This window comes from Pogoniulus pusillus, chromosome 8 (assembly GCF_015220805.1).
Source record: "Pogoniulus pusillus isolate bPogPus1 chromosome 8, bPogPus1.pri, whole genome shotgun sequence".
Lineage (NCBI taxonomy): Eukaryota > Metazoa > Chordata > Aves > Piciformes > Lybiidae > Pogoniulus > Pogoniulus pusillus.
In genome coordinates, this window is record NC_087271.1 from 27,386,131 (window position 1) to 27,408,509 (window position 22,379).

The window sequence follows — 22,379 nt, forward strand, 5'->3', positions numbered from 1 at the left end:
CCTATGAGGAGAGGCTGAGGGAGATGGGGTTGTTTAGCCTGGAGAAGAGGAGGCTCAGGGGTGACCTCATTGCCTCATTACTGTCTACAGCTGCCTGAAGGGAGGCTGTAGCCAGGTGGGGGTTGGTCTCTTCTCCCAGGCAACCAGCAACAGAACAAGGGGACACAGTCTCAAGTTGTGCTGGGGAAGTATAGGCTGGATGTTAGGAGGAAGTTCTTCCCAGAGAGAGTGATTGGCATTGGAATGGGCTGCCCAGGGAGGTGGTGGAGGCATCATCCCTGGAGGTGTTCATGAAAAGCCTGGATGAGGCACTTAGTGCCATGGTCTAGTTGACTGGACAGGGCTGGGTGCTAGGTTTGACTGGATGATCTTGGAGGTCTCTTCCAACCTGGTTAATTCTATGATTCTAACAGTTGCAAAGAGTTGTATTTTGAATCAAGTATGGATTTACTTTCAGTAGAAAATGCAATCTATTGATTCAGACATGTTCTGCTAAAAATATGACGTTTACTTCCCTTTGTTCTTTGTGGTTAGAGTTGTTTAAGTACCTTTTCTGTTTTATTCAAGCCTCCAACAACTCTCAAAGGATTTAATTTAAAAGCATTTAGCCAGACAATGAAGTACAGAACTCACACAGTTACTTGGTGCCTTTCAAAAATAATTTCTCTGAGAAAGCTGCTTTGCCTTCCTGCAGCTCAGGGTGTTAGAATTCTCATTTGGCAAGGGGAAAACAGAGTCCATGTGCAAGGTTCAAATAATTCATTTTCTTTGGCTGACAATATAGGCTTTCATTACGAAACCCAGATTTTTCATAGTACTGAAGCACAGCTGGTGTTCTTTGAATGAAGGGAGTTGATGTTTCAAATTCTTTGAAGCTTCAGAACAGTTTGAGATTGATCATGTGTTTTTTCATGGTAAACTGGATTACTCACAGGACTCTACTAATGAGAAAGCAAGCTTGTCATGTCTCCGGGTATGGTGTGACCTACACAGTGACAATCAGACAACTTGATTAGAATTTAGGGGTTTTTTTTTGCATACACATACCCACAGTCATATTATTACATCTGTCTTCCCTAGCATATCTAATGAAGCACATTTTTTGACCAAAAAATGGCAGAGGGAGAGCTTATCTCCACAATTCCTCAGACACAGACTAGTACCAAAGAATTCAGGGATCAAATTACCTTTTTCAACAAGGAAATTTCAAAGCTGCTCTTTGTCCATAGATAATATATTCTCCAACACAGAATCATAGAAGCGTTGCTTGTTGGAGAAGACCTCCAGGATCACAGAGTCCAACTGTTATCCCTACTCGACAACGTTCACCCTTAAACCATATCCTCAAGTACCACATCCAAATGACTTTTAAACACATCCAGGGTTGGTGACTCAACCACCTCCCTGGGCAGCTCAACAGATTCATTTTAGGCACATTCTTCCACAACCCTCGGTTTTGACGTAAGTTCCTAACAGGTAGACGCAACCAAAGTTCTGCTTAACACTGAAAAGCGAAAGAACTCAAGAATGGATAATTATCTGCCCAGACAGATGGACATCTGTGCTGCATCACATCATGAACTTCTGAGTGGCCCTCAGGGTCAGAGCCAGCAACTGCATTTCCAGAGCAAATCAGGAAATTCCATGTATTGATAATTACAGCAGGTACAGCTAAGGAGGAAATTAACTTTATGACTGAGTTAATCATAAAGCCTAGCATTAAGGCCCTAAAGATTTAAATCTAGACCAATACCAATTAAGATTTGAGCACTTGGACAGATGTTGTTAGCAGCAAACTTTCTACAATGATTGCCTTTTTCTACTGTGCTCTGGGGCTGTCCACAAGTTTGTGTATTCTTTCATTTCTGTGTGTAGTTCTTTCTTTGTCTTCCTGTAGTTTTGAACAATTTATGACATCTGCCACTCAAAATAATTATTCTTGGGCTGATACTTTTCTCTGAGTTTACCTTGAGGTGCTGATGGAAAATTCCATGAGAAAGCAAATTCCATTACCAGTGACAGAACAGCTTAAGTAATACAGAAAATACATAAGTGATCCCAAGTCATAATGAAATGATACTGATTTTGTGGGTGTTAAGCAAGTGATTCAGGGTCTCTCTAAAATTAATTCATTAAGTATCATGCTATATTCTTAGATATATGAAAACAAACTTAATATCTGAAATGTTGGCATCTGCAGGAAAGTTTCTAGTAGGATCTGGACTCCTCTCTCCATGTATTTTCCTTCTCTTATTTTTGCCGTGAGACTGGCAGGTGTTAGCAAAGCACCTGGAATGATCTTGCGTGTGGAATGAAAAGCCGGTTGAAGCTTATGGGCTTGCAATCACTTTTCACCCTGGGATTCGCTCTGTATCCTAAACTCATTACATTTAAGATGGAGAATGATTGAAAACAGTGAATCTTAAACCAGGAGGCATGCACTGATGCCATCTCATCTGTCTGTTACGTGCTTGCTCCTGTAATCCAAGCTTACAGTATTCCCTTTTTCCACAGTAATGTACCTGGCCTCAATTCAAGAAATAAGAAAAAATCCAAAAGAACACTAATAAAACATCCACACACCACATCCCCCCCAGATAATGCCTGAGTAACTGATGATCTAAATGAATGAAGGTTAAGAAATATCAGACAGAGCTGACAAAATGCTTTGGAGAATCAATATCAGAATTAATTTATAGCTGAGCCAGTACACTTTGTCAGTGTAAGGGCAATAGCTTTGCTTTTTATATAGCAAGAGACTTTCAAAAAGATTGGATTTTTCCTAAGAATTTTGCTCAGCTACTAGAAGAAATGATATACACATACATGTCACAGAAATTGGTTTCAGTCAACTCAGAAGCTACTGAAAGTTTTTCATTTGCAAATCAAGCAGTTAATTATGCTAATCTCTGAAAAGTGGCAATAAACACATTTTTTATCTCTACATTGTCGTTTTTTTTCAACCATTCAATGGCTGAAAAAGTAATATGCATTACTCGTTTCACTTTCTGCCTTGAAACTTCATTCTCTGACAGCAAATCAGTTTTACTGTAGCTTCCATTTCTGACAGGCTATTAAAAGTAGGCAAAACGGTTTACAAAATTAGTTTAGTTTTCAGTCAAAATGAAAATGATTCCTAAAGCAATGGACATGGCACAGAAAAGTAGAAGTGTTCCTATCCAGAAGTCTTGAGGTGAGAAGTCCTGTTACATATTGATGTTCAGCCAAATACTAAGCAATGTCTGATTGCCAACTTTCTTTTTTCCCCTAAACAGTTTGATGCAGACAGAGATGAAGAAGAAGTGTTCTTCGACATAAGTTCAGCAGTTGACAATAAATTATTTGCAAACAAAGAAGCTACAGCAGGTGAGTTAATGTAAGGTTTTCAAAACCCACATTTTAGCACTGCATCTGACAGTGGTGGAATGCCTTTTTCACATTCCTCAAGTACAGACGTATGTACTGTAGCAAAGGCTTGACTGACCTCAAAAATCTCCACAGCCATAGGCAAATAAAATCTCTTTACACTTCAGAAGCTCATACAAGCCACCTAACATTGTTTGCCTACAAGCTCATCTTAAAGTAGTATTGATAGTCCACTAAACAACTCTATTATTAATACAACCCTATAATTAATAAAACCTCATAAATTGATTGATTCCAGTTGTCAGCTATTTCAGTTCCAGATGGTACCCCAGAGTGTTCACCAAAATCCAGTCCTATGAGATTACTGCTCATACTTCCTCCCTAATAACTGGTACTAATTCTGAAACTGTGTGTGAATGTAAGCCAGACATTTCAGGATTTGATTTATTTATATATTTACTATTTCAGCTTACTAAAGCTTGAATTTCCTCAAAGAAAAAGCCTTTGAGGGACTGCAAAAGGAATTGAAGCTAAAAAATCAAAAGCAATGAAAATCCATAACAGCTGCCAAAAATATTTTGCTTGAGTGGAACAGAAAAGTGTTCCTTGGTAAAATCATAACAACTTCCTTTTGTAGATGGTGTCTCTGATTGCCTTCCTAGTAGACCATGAGGGTTACATAGGTAGGTTAGGTCACAAATGTTTTGTGAACCAGAACACAGGCAAAAAAGGAAAATACTAGGTGAATTGTCTTCCTGTAAAATGTCCTGGCTCTGTTAAAGTGAAGATCAGCAGCCATGTATGGTAGAGAAGATGGTGTACCTGATTTCTCCTCTGTTTAAGGGAAAACTCCTCTGCCATAAATTGTTAGACAAGGTAGTCTTCAGTTATCTGTAATTGTGAGCAATCATCTGGGGTCTTCCAAGGAAAGAGGAACTGCTTAAGCACAACAAATTCTAGTTGCAGCAATATACCTGTTACCTATTCTTTGGCAAAGGGGGAATTACTGTTTTCTATTAGCAAGAAATTTGCAGCAAGCAGTGCCTCAACAGCAAGATTAGGTCATATTCTGAAGATTCCAAAGGGGGTGTCCAAGCTAGCTGGCATACAAGAGCCACCCATTAAAGCTGTTTCTCAGAATGCTCAAAAGAAGATTAAAATGAATTATCAAGGTGAGAGGGAGTAGGAGTGAGGTGGGACAGGGCTGTGGGTTTGAGAATGACTAAAAAGTGCATTAGCTCAAAAAAGGTTTCTAATGGTCAGCTTTAACATAAGATACACTCAAGAATAAAGGCTAAACAGCTTTTTCTGTTAACTGGCATACTTACCTCTTTTGTGCTTATCGATTCTAAACCTAAAATGATTTTTCCAGTATATAGCATTGTAATGATAATTACCTGTGGGTTCCCTAATTAAGTGAGCTAAGTACTGAGGATGAGGAAAGAAGTGGCATGAAGGTGCTAGCTCTGACAAACAGACCTACAAAAGCTAAACAATTTGCACAAATCGATTCTTGATTAATTCCAGTTCGTGCCTTCAGAGTCTAATCTACTTACTAAATTCCTCACCAAAATCGTTGTAGAGCTATGAGCTTTATGAGAAGCCACATCACGATTGTCTAATTGGTCTAACCTGAGCACAAACAGTAGTAAAGAGAGTTGAAGTAGGATTTCTAGAGGTCCTATGAGACCAGCCCTTTAATTTCTAAAAGTATCAGTTCTAGCAATGCCTTGATCTCACTTTTTGTCTTTTAACCTTATTAGTGATATTGCAATATACATTGTGTCCTGGTAGCTAAGATAAACATAGTATTTCTAATATTTTCATACCTCCACTAATTTGGATGTAATACCTCTGAAATCCAGTTGTAATTGACTGTGCAGCAATATGTGGAAAGAAAAACAACTGAACATTTTCATAGATTAAAACACAATTTTGTCATTGTTGCCTTCTACAATGTAAGACTGTTGCTAACAGCAACGACCTGTCATGAAAATCAACAGAGTATAGACGCAATAACATTTGTATTAGAAGCATCTTACTGTGAGCACAATTAAAATGTAATCATTCTAATGCTAGTCAGTTCTCTGTTAAATTATTTCTATTACATTCCACTTGAAATTTATCTTCTAAGCATTTGTCTTGCCCGAGTGCTTATAAGTAGCATGGATTAATTGAATGTGCACCAGAGAATGTTCCAAAACATAAGATTTTGTTTTGTTGAGTTTAAACATACTGTTAAGAGAAGCTTCACAGGACAGTCTTAGCTTCTTTTTGTGACAGTCAGTATTGAATGGTGCAAATGCTGTGGTTGTTAAAATAGGAGTATGGGCATATTTGAGCCAAGGAACCACACTGAATAGAATCGCTACCAGGATTTGGAATGAGTAACAGATTTTAAGCAAGGATTTGAAATACATTAGCTGATTTGCCAAAACACAAGTGGTCCAGGGAGCAGACTTAATTAACTCACATGGTGAGGTACATGTACGTTGTTATGGGAAGAGAAATCAATTGCAGATAAATTTAGATGGATCAGTGCCATTTAGTTTCATTGTATAAACAATTTTAGTGAACAGTGCAAAAGTAATGTTTGACATTTTTACTCATGAAGACTTAAAAAAACTGACATGCACCCAGGCTCAGAACACTGAAATATTTTGTAGTACCAATGACGTTTACAGCTGTGATGCTCCTGTATTCTAGGGTGCATTTCTGTGGCAGGAATCGTACACTGTCATGTAACAGCCATAACCTCTCAGCTTTCCACGAGTAATCCTGTGCAATTCATCTTAGGAGCAAAGAACAATCCATAAAATACAGCATAAAAATACAGCCTCACAATCATGGAAGAAACCGAGCAGAGCCCTGCACCCCTCTGTGGGCAGGAGTCATTTTCCCTGTCAGACCTAGTACAAGGACATGCTGACAGGAGCCACCTCTGCAACTGCAGCCACCCATTAATTCACCGTGTCCCTCACTGGATCCTCTTGAGTTCCTAATAAGACTTTATGAATGATGCCTTCAGTGTCAAGATACAAAGCCTAGCAAAACAAGTGGAACGCATTGTAGCTGATCTGCTGTTTCTTCATTTTCAGCAGCCTGCTTCTCCCTGGAGAGCTGATTATTCAGTTAATGGGGATTTAATAAAAAAACCCAACTGATTTATCTTTTAATTGTGCAGTGCTGTGCCAAATAAAACCCTAAAGAAAAAAAAAGCACATAGAAGTAACCAGGTTTCCTCTACCTCAACTTCATGCACACACTAAAACTGAGGAAGGATATTTTAAGTCATACGATCAGGTGCTTGCAAGCTGTTTCTCCATGGCAGTAAAACTTTCACACACTTTCTTAAACTGAGGTGTTACATTTCCCCCTTTGAAATTGATGCAGTTACTCAGGTTGTTTGCAATAGGTTCATACAAGCACGGGAAGGCTGTAAGTTAGCCGAGAGCTGAGATGATCTGATGGAATGGGGCATCCCTTGAAAAGGAATTAAGACAGTTCAGACAGTACCTTCCTGCCAGTAGTAAAAAAAGAGTTTTCACAGCCTAGTTCTCTGTAAATTGATTTGTCAAAGGAGAACCAATGCAATTTACTCAGAAAAGGCAATTGAACTTACGATCAGCTGTTTTGTTGGCGGAGCACAAGATGTACAGCTTGCAGACTCATTGAAAGCAGCAGGGTGGGTCTGCTTCCAAACACTTTAACCAGTCCTGCTCTTTTCCTTAAGCCAACATTTCATGTTTCTTCGTTGACAGCTGAATGTTGCCACAAGCTTTACATACTATATTGCCAATTAAAACGTATGCTTAGAAAACCTGATCTGTGTTTTGAATTAACCACATTTTCTACTCCTCTCCTCTTGGCTCTGTCAGTAGCTTTGCCTATCACCAGAATTACTGATTACCAGCATGCTGAAGAGTAGTGATCTGGTATACTCCTGCTGTTACACATACTCCTGATTAGCCTTTGTCCTCGTCTAGAATATCTGGTTTAGCAAGATTTGATCCCAAAAAAAAACCAGCAAAATATTCTCCCTCCAACACCAAACTGAGCTGCAGGATAGCAAACTACTCAATTCTACTTATACATCCCCTCACAGCTTTATCTTGTCCTGAGAGTAACCATTTGCTTCAATTTATTTCTGGTAGGCTTGTCTTTAGGCAATTTGAGAAGAGCAGAGAAGTCTGTTTACTGTTCAATGATAGATGGTTATGGGTTTTGTTAGTTTTCACTGGACTAAGAAAGGAAACAAATTTTCCTGACCTTCCTTGAATATACCCTAGAAAGGACTTATGCTTCCCCAAGGAAACTGGTGTCCTACTTAAAGAAAAAAAGGCATCTTGAGATGCTTGACCATATTAAACTTGTATAACCATTATGGCTTTTATCTCGTAAGATATATTATGCATGAGATTTCATTTTCAGCCTGACCTTTCTTTTCAGTTTGTGGCACCGTATTTCATGCTAAGGTTTCTAGCTAAGGGTATTTTGTAGCAAAGTGACAGTTAATCAAAATACTTGCACACAAATGTCTTTAAAAGTGATTAATGTGTCACAGTAGGCCAGCACTTGTGGCTGAGGCTTTAGTTAAATTACATTATCAGCAATGACATGATGTTGTCGTGGAGGCAGGGAATTAATGTGGCTGAGTCAGGAATTTATATAAAAATAGAATTCTTTTATTTCCCAAAACCCGACCCCAAAACTATATACAGAAATTAATTTAATTATCAGGTTCAGTTCATTTGAGAAGATCTACAAGGATACCATAAGTAATGTGACTATTTTGGAAGTCAGAAGTTGGAAAAGGCTTGGTGAGCTATTAAATATTAGTGTTTCCCACTTACTAATAAAGCTGAGCCAAAATAACTCACAGTCAGGCTGGCTGAAGGGGTGGTCCAGCTGCTTCTCCCCTCCCTCTCTTTCAGAGGCCTATTGAGCCTGCTTAAAGGGGGCTAATGGTGGGAAGCCTCCTTCTGAGCAAAGCACCAGGGGCTCCTTCTGCACAGTCTATCCAGGCAGGGGGAGAACTCTCAGGCGGGGGCGAACTCTAAGGCAGGAACCCCAAGAGTGGGAAGTCCCCCAGTATTTATACCCTTCCTAGACAAAGAGCAGAGTTACCACTGCCTAGGCACGAAGACCACAGCCAATCCCCAGCCCGATTCCAGCGCGGGCACTGCACGGGCACCCCTCATGCCAGAAGGGTCCCTTGCTCTCCCCAACTTCACACCTGCAGGGCGGGAGGCGAAACAGGTCTGTTCGTGCCTTTGCCTCTCCCATTCAAACCACAGAGGGAGAGGAATTTAGGGGTATACAAGACTTCAGGACAGATGTGAAGAGAATTAAGAGGGTCTCAGCAGTTGTGGCTCTGTATGGTTGTATCTTTTACAGACAGGCATTTTCAAAAGATCATGAAGTGTACATGCCAGGGATCGTGCTGTATTTGTGTATATATACATGGCATTCTATGGGAACCCTTTCTGGTTCTTTGTTTTGTTTGAATAGCAGCCTGCTACAGTATACATGAATATTGGAGGGGGGAAATTAAAAATAATCTCCAAACACCAGAGGGTGGTAGACCCAAGTAATTTTCTGATGTCTTTTATGTAGTCCAAAGACATTGATTTTGCAGCAATTCTAATATTAATTGCTAACTTAGATACCCTGGAATTAATATTCCTACCAGGTGGTTAGATTTTAGTCATCATGGCTTCCAGTTCTTCTCTATTCTCTCTCTTACAGATATTTAGTTCACCATCTATCACTAAGTAAACTTCAAAAATCAAACTATGACAGATAACACATAGATGTGACTGGCACAAACTGAACTGTGCAATCTGTTACTGATTGAGGTTGCTACAGAGATCAGACCATACAAACATCTCTAATGGTTAGAAAATGAATCCAAGTCAACAACAGTCTTAAAGCTGTGCATTCTCTAGTGCTTACAGGAGCATCACACCAGGTGTGTAACCCACAAAGGAGCTGTATTCTCTTCCTCCCCAATGATCTTGCCTGACTGAGGACATGCAGACACAAAACAATACCATTCACCTGGGTACCCTAGCATAAATCAGTGGTTCCTTGGATCCCAGGTGTTTTTATACAGGCAATTGGAAATACTAGGTCTTCTTCATGTAAAGTGAGAATCTCCAATATAGTTCTGAAGTTTAATTTTCTTTCTTATTTTAGGGCCTAATGAACTTGATTACAGTCTGATTATGGATTCTGGAGATACTGGTTATACAGAATTTGACTTCGAGGACCAGGTAATTTTATGTCTCGCTATGTGGTCTCCCTCTAGACTGTTTGCTAGTTTATGTCTGTGCTGAGGTATACAATTTATCTGAACAAGGTGGTGGAACTTTAAGGGTACCTAAGCCAAAGGACTTGCAATGCTGAATTAATTCATGATGCACAGAGGCTACTTTCTGGTTATGAGAAGACTGAACATAGTTGTGCTAATCAAGAGCCCAAATCTTCAATTAATGTACTTTGCTGAGTTTCTGCCACAAATTTTAAGATGTCAGCAAATGAAGAGACTGACAGTGATGGTCTCCAACTGCAAGTTGATATTTTTGATACTTAGTAGTAAATCTTTTTAGTATATTTCCATTATTGATGAATACTTTTGTAGCCAGTTCATTTGATTTTCCTTATACAAATACTAAAAATAAAACTCCACACACAAAAGGAGAAAATAATTTCCACCTAGATTTTGAATTGCTGCAAGGAAATAATATGTATAGAAGCAAAAAAGGGAGTAGAGATTGCCATCAAGTCATAATGTCATCTAGCTACTCAGTCTGAAAAACTAAATGAGGAGTTACTCTCAGGAGAGAAGGGGAGATCAATAACTGAGGAGTAAAGAACTGCTCGCATTCAAAACTTGAGCTCATTTTGACTGGGGCAGAGATTTAATACTCCAGTGATTTACCACAGGCTGTTTACCAAATGTGTGAAGCACCAACAACCTTTACTCAAAGAATCTCAAGTGGAAAGGGAACGCGTGCTTGGATACAAATGTGTCATGCAGTGATGTTATTGCACAGGAAATCTGTCATGAGAATGTGGGGGTGAGAAGGCTTGTTTCTAAGCAACCTTACACAGCTGAGCTACTAAAAATGGCTGCATTTTAGCAGAACATCTTAGTAGTCTCTGAACAGGAGGAGTTGGAGGTCAGAGCAGTACACATCATGTACTAAAGACAAAGCCACAGCTGGAGATGAGTATCATTTGGCACAGCTGAAGTGAATACACACAGACACCTCTGTATTTCATGATTCTTGGAGTGAGACAGGAAAACCTACAGTGCAAACTAAGCCAAAGAAGTTATCAGAGTTCATCAGATGCACACTACTTGTTCCAGAAGAACCTCTTACTGGCAGGCAGGAAAAAGGAGAATGAGTGGAGTGCTTCCAACTACCACCGTAGCCATTAGCTCATGCAGGAGTACTCCAAAACACAGTGAAATGCTTTGAGAAACGCTTGGTACCTCTTGATGACACAGAAGCAATACTAATGTGGGTTAAGATCTGGCTCTTCTGGAGGAGTACACAAGGGAAATTGAATTAAAACTAACTCAGAAATCGCTTGAGCTTTGTATTGCAAATTTTATAAATGAACATTCAATTAAATTCATTTAACCAGATTAAAGACAAGCTGATTGTTTTCTACTTGCTATGCTGGTGCATGAATGCTTCAAGAACTGGAACACTTGTAATTGAGTCCCTGCAGCACTGAAAGGCAGGAGGAGGAGGCAAATACTTTTGGGGGGGCAGAAATCAAATAAATGCTTTTTTTTTTTCTCCAAATCACTAATAACTGTTTTTATATTCTTTCTCAGATCCTGTATTACAGAAAGAATAATCTAGGTTTTTAGAATGGCTGCCCAAAATACATTCTTTCCAGAAAGTAAAAATAAAATAAACAGGGCCACTCATCACAGCAGAAGCAGTGTGGCAGCAATCTCTATAGCCTTTTCTGGCTCAATGATTACACTGCTCATGACTTGACTGGAAAACATAAAAAACTGGTAAACTAATACATTTCTGATATTTTCATCCATGTAGAATCATAGAATCAAGCAGGTTGGAAGAGACCTGCAAGATCAGCCAGTCCAACCTAGCACCCAGCCCTATCCAGTCAACTAGACCATGACACCAAGTGCCTCATCCAGGCTTGTCTTGAACACCTCCAGGGATGGTGACTCCACCTCCCTGGGCAGCCCATTCCAATGCCAATCACTCTCTCTGGCAAGAACTTCCTCCTATCACCCAGCCTATACTTCCCCCGGCACAACTTGAGACTGTGTCCCCTTGTTCTGTTGCTGTTTGCCTGGCAGAAGAGACCAACCCCCACCTGGCTACAACCTCCCTTCAGGTAGTTGTAGACAGCAATGAGGTCACCCCTGAGCCTCCTCTTCTCCAGGCTGCACACCCCCAGCTCCCTCAGCCTCTCCTCATGAGGTTTGTGTTCCAGGCCCCTCACCAGCTTTGTTGCCCTTCTCTGGACACGTTCCAGCACCTCAACATCTCTCTTGAATTGAGGGGCCCAGAACTGGTCACAGTACTCAAGGTGTGGCCTGACCAGTGTTGAGTACAGGGGAAGAATAACCTCCCTTGTCCTACTGGCCACACTGTTCCTGATGCAGGCCAGGATGCCATTGTCTCTCTTGGCCACCTGGGCACACTGCTGGCTCATCTTCAGCTTACTATCTACCAGTACCCCCAGGTCCCTTTCCTCCTGGCTGCTCTCCAGCCACTCAGTCCCCAGCCTGTAGTGCTGCTTGGGGTTGTTGTGGCCAAAGTGCAGAACCCTGCACTTGGCCTTGTTAAATCTCATCCCATTGGCCTCTGCCCAACCATCCAGCCTGTCTAGGTCCCTCTCTAGGGCTCTCCTACCTTCCAACAGATCAACACCTGCTCCTAGCTTGGTGTCATCTGTCAGCTTACTGATGCTGGACTCAATCCCCTCGTCGAGATCATCAATAAAGATATTGAACAGGACTGGGCCCAGCACTGATCCCTGGGGAACACCACTGGTGACAGCTGCCAACTGGATGTGGCACCATTCACCACCCTCTGGGCCCAGCCCTCCAGCCAGTTCTTGGCCCATATCAGAGTAAATTTGTCCAAGCCACAAACTGCCAGCTTTGCCAGGAGCTTGTTGTGGCAGATGGTGTCAAAGGCTTTGCTGAAGTCCAGGCAGACTACATCCACAGCCTTCCCCACATTCACCAGGTGGGTAACCTGATCATAAAAGGAGATCAGGTTGGTTAGGCAGGACCTGCCCTTCCTAAACCCATGCTGGCTGGGCCCGATCCCTTGGCCATCCTGTAGGTGCTTTGTGATGGCACTCAAGACAACCTGTTCCACGACCTTGCCTGGCACTGAGGTCAGGCTGACAGGTCTGTAGTTTTCTGGTTCCTCCTTCCAGCCCTTCTTGTGAATGGGTATCACATTGGCAGCTTCCAGTCTTCGGGGACCTCTCCAGTGAGCCAGGACTGTTGATAAATAACGGAGGGTGGCTTGGCCAGCTCATCTGCCAGCTCTCTCAGCACCCTAGGATGGATCCCATCCAATCCCATGGATTTGTGAGAATCCAAGTGTCTCAGCAGGTCCCTTACTTCTTCCTCATGGATTACAGGGGGACTATACTGGTCCCTGACTCCATCTACCATTTCAGGAGTCCAGCTGCCCTGGAGACAACCTGTCCTACTATTGAAGACTGAGGCAAAGAAGATGTTAAGCACCTCTGCCTTTTCCTCATCCTTTGTCACTATATTCCCCTCTCTATCTAATAAAGACTGGAGGTTGTCCTTGGCCCTTCTCTTGCCATTCATATTTTTCTAGAAACTTTTTTTATCCTCCTTAACAGCAGCGGCCAGCCTAAGTTCTACATGGGCTTTTGCCTCTCTGATTTTTTTCCTACAAGACCTAGCAACATCCTTGAACTCTTGATGTAAAGGCATCATGAATGTGTTTCTGGCCACTCACTTTTGGGTGCACCAACACAGCTTCCAATGAGGGAGGACCTGTGCTTTAGAAGACATCCTCAATCGGCAAAATTCGCTGTCACGACTAGTGTCTGATTTAATAAGGACTGTCTTTTGCTGCTGGAATACTCCCAAGTGTGATGCAGGTTTTCAGTACTCACTGCACTCATTTGTACTTGCCATTCAATTTCTCAACTGTGCCAAGGAGTCTGTCAGTATAATGCTGCTTATTTCCAGAGATTAGAAGAGTTTTGTACTTAAGAATTGGGTTTTTAATTAGAAGCCTGCCGTTTGGCTTATTTGAAGTGCATTCAGGCCAAAAGGAAGCATTGAAAAAAAAATTGCAAGAGTGAATCCTATCAAAAAGTTGCTTCAGAAAAGAGCATGCAATTTTCTTGTGAAAACAAGGTTTCAAGACAGTCTTAGCTGGTCTGAGGAATATTTAGACTAACTGGGAAAAAGAGAAGTTAAAACATGCATCAAGACAACTGTAGAGTGACTGTACTCCTGAATAAGTGCTTATAGACCACTTCAGAGTTTGGGAAAATAACATGAAAATCAGGTAAACTTCAGTTAAAACCCCTGAAATGTACTTAGTCTCTCCTAATAGTTGGAACATAGGGAGAGAGAATTTTGCATCTACAAAGGAAGTGCATTTTTATGCCTCAAAAGGAAGTTACCAGTTCATTAGCGATGCATTTCCATGTCCGTCCAGTGTCAGACTGCATTTAATTATGCATTTAGTTAAATGCAATGACACATGCAAAGGAGAGATTGCCTTTTATTTGTCCTCAGGCATCAAAGACCTAGGAAAGCCACGTTTAAAAATGACTGGAAGATAATAAAAGGTTTTCTGTTGGGAAGTGACAAGCAATCTATTGCATTAAGAAAACTGCATAGCTCAATCTTTACTGCAAGTGCAGAATGTTTTATAGTTAGAGAATGTGACAGCTCTCTTGAAACATCACAAGCAAAACCAAAATGAAGTGGAGGTAAAAGCCCTCAAAGAGACCTACTTTCATATTCTAACGAGGGAGAACAAGATCTTGATGAAAAGTTGTTGCCATGTAGTGACGGTTCTTAGAGCTTGCTGTCATTTCCCACCCTGAGCATATATACGCTCTAGGGAAGCAAAAGTAAAGAGTTAAGTGAACCAATGAAAACCAGACTCCATTGCTACCAAGATTATAACAACATTTCTGACCCGTCTTCATTATCATAGCTGGAAACCTAAATATTGAAGGGAGAACATGAAAAGGCCCTGGAAGTCTTTTCAATGCAGAAGAAGACAAATATACCTTAAAAAAAAGAGGGAGAGGAGGCAACAGCAAATTTCCAGCCTTGTTTAACTAAAACAATAAAGAACAAACTGCACATCTCCTTTAGCAGGAGAAATTTTCATTGTATCTTCTAAATTAGATCAACCTTGAATAAGTTGTTAAAGGTCAGATCTAGGAGAAGACAAGGAGCTTCTGGTGTAACAGCAGCTACGTTCCTATATGATGTGCAGCATTAACCATTTCAGGGCTTCATAAAATGACCAGGAGTATCCAGGAGACATTTGAGCTTTAAATGCTGAACATTTCTGCAGTATCAATTTCAACTACTGATTCTGCAAGAAAATTGATTAAAACAGTAGTATGCAAAAGGAAAAAAAAATGGACTCTAGGAAGCTCAGGGGGTGATTATGGAACCGTTCCCTCAACATTTGTTTTTCTTAAAGAGCACAAAAAGATGGAGTCAAATCTAGTGTAAGGACATCTGCAAAAAGATTCAGTGAATAAGCATCTAAAGAAACGAAAAAGCTGGAGAGGTAGGCTTAACTGTAGAGAAAAGATGTTTAATAGAAATGTACTGAAATCAATGAACAATCTGTTCAGTTCAAGTTGCCATGGAAACTGTCCTATTAAATGCTTTAAAAAAAAAAATCAGTTCTAGAAACAAAGTACTACAGTTTGCCTGTTACAAACTGCTCCCTTAATAAGCTGAAACCAAATTTATTTTGGTGCTTCTGTATAATTTTATAAGCTTGAACAATTATTTTTCTCTTTCAAAAGTCAGCAGGCATGTGAAAGAAAGCCTACTGTTCTGTTTCACCCCGTGCGAACCAGGGAAAAACAGACAAGAAAAATTGTTGTGTATTACATCTGCATTTTTCCTTTGGAATGCTAGGAACAGTTGCTTGCTTCTCCCTTCAGAACACTAATTTGGATTTACTTAGTGATGATACAAATATTAGAGGGGACTGGACTGCTAAGGTTAGTGGAATCATTGAATCATAGAATCAAGCAGGTTGGAAGAGACCTCCAAGATCATCCAGCGCAACCTAGCACCCAGCCCTATCCAGTCAACTAGACCATGGCACTAAGTGCCTCATCCAGGCTTTGCTTGAACACCTCCAGGGATGGTGACTTCACCACTTCCCTGGGCAGCCCATTCCAATGGCAAATCACTCTCTCTGGGAAGAACTTCCTCCTATTTTTAGTCTGATTTTGAAGCAAAAATTGGCTGCCTGCACTTCTGGTGGGCAGTACGGCGCATGAGGATTTGGCTGCAAGGCTTGTGAGCTCCTGTGAACTACTGGGGATGTAAACAACAGTGACAGCATCATTCTTCAAGATGGGCATCGTTTTTGCTCTGCTGAATACTTTCATGACAGCTTAGGAAGCTTGCAGAAGGTGGCTGTGGAAAAAAAGCATTACAATTTACAGTGTCTTGTCCCCAGAATCACAGAAACAGCCAGGTTGAAACAAGCTCTCAAGATCACCGAGTCCAGCCTACAACCCTACAAGATACACCTTAATCCATGTCCCTAAACACCACATTCAAACAACCCTTAAACACATCCAGGGTTGGTGACAACCACCTCCCTGGGCAGCTCATTCCAGTGCCTGACCACTCTCTCTGTGAAGAACTTCTTCCTACTCTCCAGTCTAAGCCTACCCAGCCTCAGCTTGGGGCCCCCTCATTCTGCCTCCAATTGCCTGTGAGAAGAGCCCAGCAGCAGCCTCTCCACAAAGTTACCCACTGAATTGTAGGAATTGACTCATTTTTCAAGGCAATAGCACTAGGGCAGTGTACCATCTTCATTCACACCACCTGGCCCCTCTGTTGGCAAACCAAGGCATTACCCTTTCAAACACAAAATACAACTTTACAGCTCCTAGAGGAGTCTCAAAGGTGACTTTATCATGACCTTCCAGTGTCTGAAGGGGGCCTACAAAAAAGCTGGGGAGAGACTTTTTAAGCTATCAGGTAGTGACAGGACTAGGGGGAATGGAGCAAAGCTGCAGGTAGGTAGATTCAGACTGGAGGTGAGGAGGAAGTTGTTGAGCATGAGAGTGGTGAGAGCCTGGAATGGGTTGCCCAGGGAGATGGTAGGGTGTCCCGGGGCATGGCAGAGGGGTTGGAACTAGATGATCCTTGTGATCCCTTCCAACCCTGACTGATTTTGTGATCCTACATTTATGGCTTCTGCAGTTTATACCTTTGCAATCCAGAGAACCTGCACAATTCTTGGAGACTATCAGGCTTCCCACAGAGTTGATGCAAATGGGATGCACATCAGAACATTCTGAATAGCACCTAAAACTGATAAAGGAATGCAAGGTGCATTTTCAACCATTTCTGCCTCCTAGATTTATACACTTTGCTGAGGGCTGTAGATGGGTTCTGTTCGCGTAGTCCAGCATCCCTAAAGACAGTACCAAGGACTTCCCTTAAAAATACTTGTAGCAGCAATTCCTTTAAAGTACTGAAGGAACAGCTTTTTATAAAACATATTAATATTTCTTAATCACTATCCAAGGACATGCTACTGATTTTTACACATATGTATTGAACTGCAATGACTGCAAGGGCACTGCTGTACTAAATGGGACACAAAGCTGCTCTTCGGCTAAATTACTTCTAATGTGCTGAAGTGGAAGAGTGTTTTTTCCTGGGTGCATTGGAAACACTTCAAAACCATTTTTTTTTAAATCCTGTATGTATTTTCAGGAAGCCATATGCTTCCTGTTTGGTGTCTCTTGACTTTTTATGGATCCCGTGATTGTGCAGTCAGCTTCAGTCAATTTGGGCTTAAATACCAGTCATAAGGAGTGAGAAATGACCTATTCTTAGAATTCCTTCACAGTAGTGCATCTCAGATCAAGTGAACTGTTTCTTCCCATGGTTAAATTCTCTCTTAGCAGAGAAGTTATTTACAGTATTTATAAAAGTTCCTTATTGAAAGTTTTGGAATATAAATGTGTGTTTTAGAAAACCTAGAACGTAGTCGATCAAATGTAAAGAGAATAAGATCTTTCAGGGGTAACTTTTGAGCACAGCTGTCAACTTGCATCTTGATATCCATAGATCATACATCTGAGGCCACATGCTGGCCTTATTTTTACAGCACCCTACTTCGTGACGAGTTCTTACACTTTTTTTTCTTCTTGGACATGGAATTGAGACTGGCCTGCAGAAAAACCTTTTTCATTGGAAGGATAAAAAAAAGCCAACCAAAAACCACACATCACACAGCCAAACAAAATAACCTCCAAACCAATAAATTCCAACTCTTGGGAGCCAATGTTAACAGTTCTGGGCTGAGAGACCCTTCACATAGCATCAATGATGTGTGACTTGAGGGATCCATTCATTAGGATTGTCATTAGCAGGCTGAAAAAAAGGATCTAAGCAGTGCTGAGTTTGCAGCTCAAATGCACTGGAAGGTGCCCTGCTGCACTTCTCTGTTGTTGCAGCTTTATGTAACAAAACCCCCCAGGAGAATTTATACAAAGAAACATAAATACTCCACACTGAGGAGAATCATTTAAGGAGTGATACAGATTTAAAGAAAAGAAGAATGCAAAAGGAGAAATAGTGATAACTTCTGGCAAGAGTTTTGTAGGCACTAGTAGCTTTCTGTTAATAGAGGTCTATTGAAAACTAACTCAATACTTTATGTGACAGAAGAGTTTTGAAATGAGCAATAGGTAATAACTATGCACAGACAATATGGATATAGAGCATCTCAATTGTCCTCAAAACACAAAGATATTTAACAAAAAACTAAAAAATCAGGCTCCAGATCTTCTTCAAGTTAGATACAGAATCATAGAATCAGTCAAGGTTGGAAGGGACCTCAAGGATTATCTAGTTCCAACTCCCCCGCCATGCCCAGGGACACCCTACCCTAGAGCAGGCTGCACACCGCCTCATCCAGCCTGGCCTTGAATACCTCCAGGGATGGGACCTCAACCACCTCCCTGAGCAACCCATTCCAGGCTCTCACCACTCTCATGCTCAACAACTTCCTCCTCACCTCCAGTCTGAACCTACCCACCTGCAGCTTTGCTCCATTCCCCCTAGTCCTGTCACTACCTGATAGCTTCAAAAATCCCTCCCCGGCTTTTTTGTGGGCCCCTTTCAGATATATGATTCTGTCTTCTCTAGTTCAGCTTTTTGATTATAAGTTTTTGGTTTACCAGAACACTCTTAGATTGCTCTCATGAACCAAAATAATGCTATGCTGCTGGGGGTGGGGAGTGTTGTTATAGCATAACTTGGTTGATAAGTTTGCATTTAAAAGTTGATTTCTTCTTTTTTTTTTTCCCCAATTTTCCAGCATCTGGAAACCAACATAAAACTAAATACATTTTGCTTTCATTTTAATGTTTTATAATCACCTAAACATCTGTTGTTATGTGACTTTTGTTATCAAAAGACCCTGCAGAAGTTTAAGAAAAAGCAAACCACCCACAACACTATAGCAGACAGATTGTGATTTTGCCCCCTCCAAACTACTGATAGATGAGGAGGAAGTTCTTCACCATGAGAGTGGTGAGAGGCTGGAATGGGTTGCCCAGGGAGTTGGTTGAGGCACCATCCCTGGAGGTGTTTAAGGCCAGGCTGGATGAGGCTGTGGCCAGCCTGATCTAGGGTAGGATGTCCCTGCCCATGGCAGGGGGGTTGGAACTAGTTGATGCTTGTGGTCCATTCCAACCCTGACTGATTATATTATTTTATTCTTCTTTATGCTGTCAAAGGACAAAAATGACCAATCTGGAAAATAAAAAAAATCTTGTATGGTTTTGAGAGACAGATTTAGTTTACAAGTGTTAAAAATTACTTACTGTCTATATCTGTAAAGGTATAAATTAGCTTTATTTTCAGAATTGGTAATAAGCTATGTTAAAAAAAAAGGCATAGAGATTCTTGTCTTTGCTAAAACCCCAAAAGTAAAAGAGGAATCATAGTGATCTAATGACAGAATATTGTAGATGGTCTTACAGACACTGATTTTTTTCCCCTTTCTAACTGTACACTCTCCAAACAAACAGAAGTCACCTCAAATAACATCAGCACACAGTTCTCTTCCCATAATTGCTGTTAGTACCGTTTGACACAAATAACTCCACTCTGCTGAGCAGTACAAACTGTATAAGAAGATGTGTCGTTCAGGGGGAAAAAATGCCACTCAAATAATGCATTCGTACTGCATCTTACCTTATTTGCACATATTCATTAGTTCTGGAACAGAGGTGGCCAGTCTGCAGCCACCCCAGGTTTCTAGAGGCATATTTTGATCCTCAGCTTGCAGAAAGCAGCTCAGCCTCAAAAAATGAACTGAGTCATAAATCACTTTTAATGGCAAGCAACTGTATGGCTCATAAAGTTCATTCCCAAGGACTAGTGCTCACACATAAAACCTGCAACTAAGCCAGCATCTCTCATAACAACTAAACATTCACTCTTACAGGAAGAAAATGGGAATTTAGAACAGAAATTCCACAGTTGATATCTGACTAACATGAATTTCTTCCAGTGCTTAACTCTGCCCATCTAAAGCTTACTCAGGGCATTTACATTTTGCAGTATATATAAAGACATCACTCAGTGATAACTACATTCTTTAAAATAGAGGTTGTGTACATCTGATCTGTAATTAAGCCTAATTGAGCTAAACACAAACTAAAACCACACAGACTGGACAGATCAGACTCAGCTGAAGCAAATAAATTTTATATCCAGGTGGTGCTCAACATGCTCCCTGTGATAGGGCAAGGAGCAATGTGTGTAAGCTGCAGCATAAGAGGTTCTACCTCAACACAAGGGGAAACTTCTTTACTGTAAGGGTCACAGAGCAATGGAACAGGCTCCCCAGGGGGGGTTGTGGAGTCTTCTTCTCTGCAGACTCTCAAGGCCTGTCTGGATGTGTTCCTCTGTGATCTGTGCTAGATTGCATGGTCCTGCTCTGGCAGGGGGTTGGACTCAATCTCCTTGAGTCCCTTCCAACCTCTAATATCCTGTGACCCTGTGAACAGATCTCATACTGCTTTCTGATTCCCTAAACTGTTTTTAATCAGTGAAGGAATTTGAGAATTGAAGTTGATTTCAAGGCTACTAAATGTAGAAGCATCATCTGCAGACATTTGGAGACTTCATTTAATATTACTCTATTAAGGACTGAGAATTCAAATTAACTAGGCTAAAGAGGTGAAAGCAAGTCTTAAACTGAGTTCTGCTTCCAGCGTTTACACTGACAAGTGACCTAGTCTCTTTGCTAAAATGCAAATAATGCTCTTGCCTCTCATTCCCAAAGGAAATACAGGGACAGTCTATATGGAAATGGAGTGTCTCTGAAGAAATAAAACGCCACAGGAGTACAGGTGTTTTGCATACCTAAGGGAGAATTACATAACTACGGTGTGCTGAGAAATGTATGACTATATAGCTGCATTCCCCACAAAGAGATGCTGATGAGATCACCACGAGAAGACTATGCAGCCAGTTCTTGCCTCTGCTTTCTCCTGTATACAACATGTCACCCTGGACTAAAGTTATGTTTGTCAGTGCTGCCTTTTTGTTTTTTCCTCACTTTACACATTAAGTTCAATTCTCAACAGATATATCCAGGCAGACAAACAAGTAGTTTTTATTTGCTTATATAATTGGTGCCTGAGACGTTCCTTTGAATATTTACACTCTCAAATTCAATCTTGAAAATTGAACATAATTTTAGGCAACAATCATGCTGCATTTTAAAGTCAGTCTTGCTCTACTCCCTCTTTTCTCCCTGATCATTTTCAGTAAAATTGTAGGAGGATCTTCTTGTTATATCAGTTAGAAATCTGAATAAGATGTACCAGGCACTCTTCAGTATTTATAAAAAGTATTCAAGCAACAATTTCTTTCCCATGTCACAAGAAATATCCTACTAAGTACTGAAGAAGAGGTTATAGTAAGAGAAGAGCTTTCTCAAGTCATCAGGTAACAAGCATTCACAGCTGTCATTGCTAAATCTTAATGAAGAAAAGACCTCACCATTAGATTTAGAAAAAAAAAAAGCCTTTTAAATGATAGGACTTAAGAGTCCTAATTCCTTAGTAGCAAAGTTCAAACACCTGGAGATTTCTGTATCATTCCAGTATTATTTGCTGTTTTTAATTAGGGAAACTACTTCACAACCATAAAATGACAGGCAGTAGGTTAGAATCATTAACCTATGAAGTATCTAGAAGTAGTTAGTTATTTGCTAATAATGAGCTAAATGAAGTAAGAATAAAGTCAAAAGCCTGCATTTTCCAACTCTAAATGCAAATGTCACATAAGAGATAAGGTAGCAAATTTCTATTCAGCAATTATTTTAATGTACTGTTGATATTGTTTAAGCATTTACAGAGTCAGCTATGCCCCACTAATTGATATGTTTCCAGATAGTATTTACTGATATATCCTGGATCTAACAGCATCTGAAATCACAGACAAGCCTTTCTTCACTACATAAAAGACTGTGATCTTCCTTACCTTGCTTTCAGCTAAATAGAAACATCTATAATGAGAACACTGAAACCATTCTGTTGCTTAAATCACTGTATTCCTGATAGCAATGTGGTGTAAAATACAACCAGCAATCTAATAACTGGTGGAAAATTTCCTTATGCAATCACTTGCTAAATCTAACAGTTATTTTCCAAAGCACTTTGGTAACCAGGCAGAATAGTGCTTTCAGCTGATATAGGTT

The 22,379-nt window shown here is 40.6% G+C and overlaps 1 protein-coding gene and 1 long non-coding RNA gene across 2 annotated transcripts in view; one reads left to right on the forward strand and one right to left on the reverse strand.

Annotated features, from left to right (window-relative positions):
* The window catches only part of AK5 (adenylate kinase 5), a 108,560-nt gene that overhangs the window by 53,483 nt on the left and 32,698 nt on the right, over positions 1-22,379 (forward strand). The window contains exons 7-8 of the mRNA XM_064147836.1: positions 3,276-3,366; positions 9,565-9,641. Of these exons, the coding sequence (XP_064003906.1) occupies positions 3,276-3,366; positions 9,565-9,641 (168 nt within the window). The remainder of the gene's footprint in view (positions 1-3,275; positions 3,367-9,564; positions 9,642-22,379) is intronic.
* The window catches only part of LOC135177611 (uncharacterized), a 72,745-nt gene that overhangs the window by 37,277 nt on the left and 13,089 nt on the right, over positions 1-22,379 (reverse strand). The window lies entirely within an intron of this gene.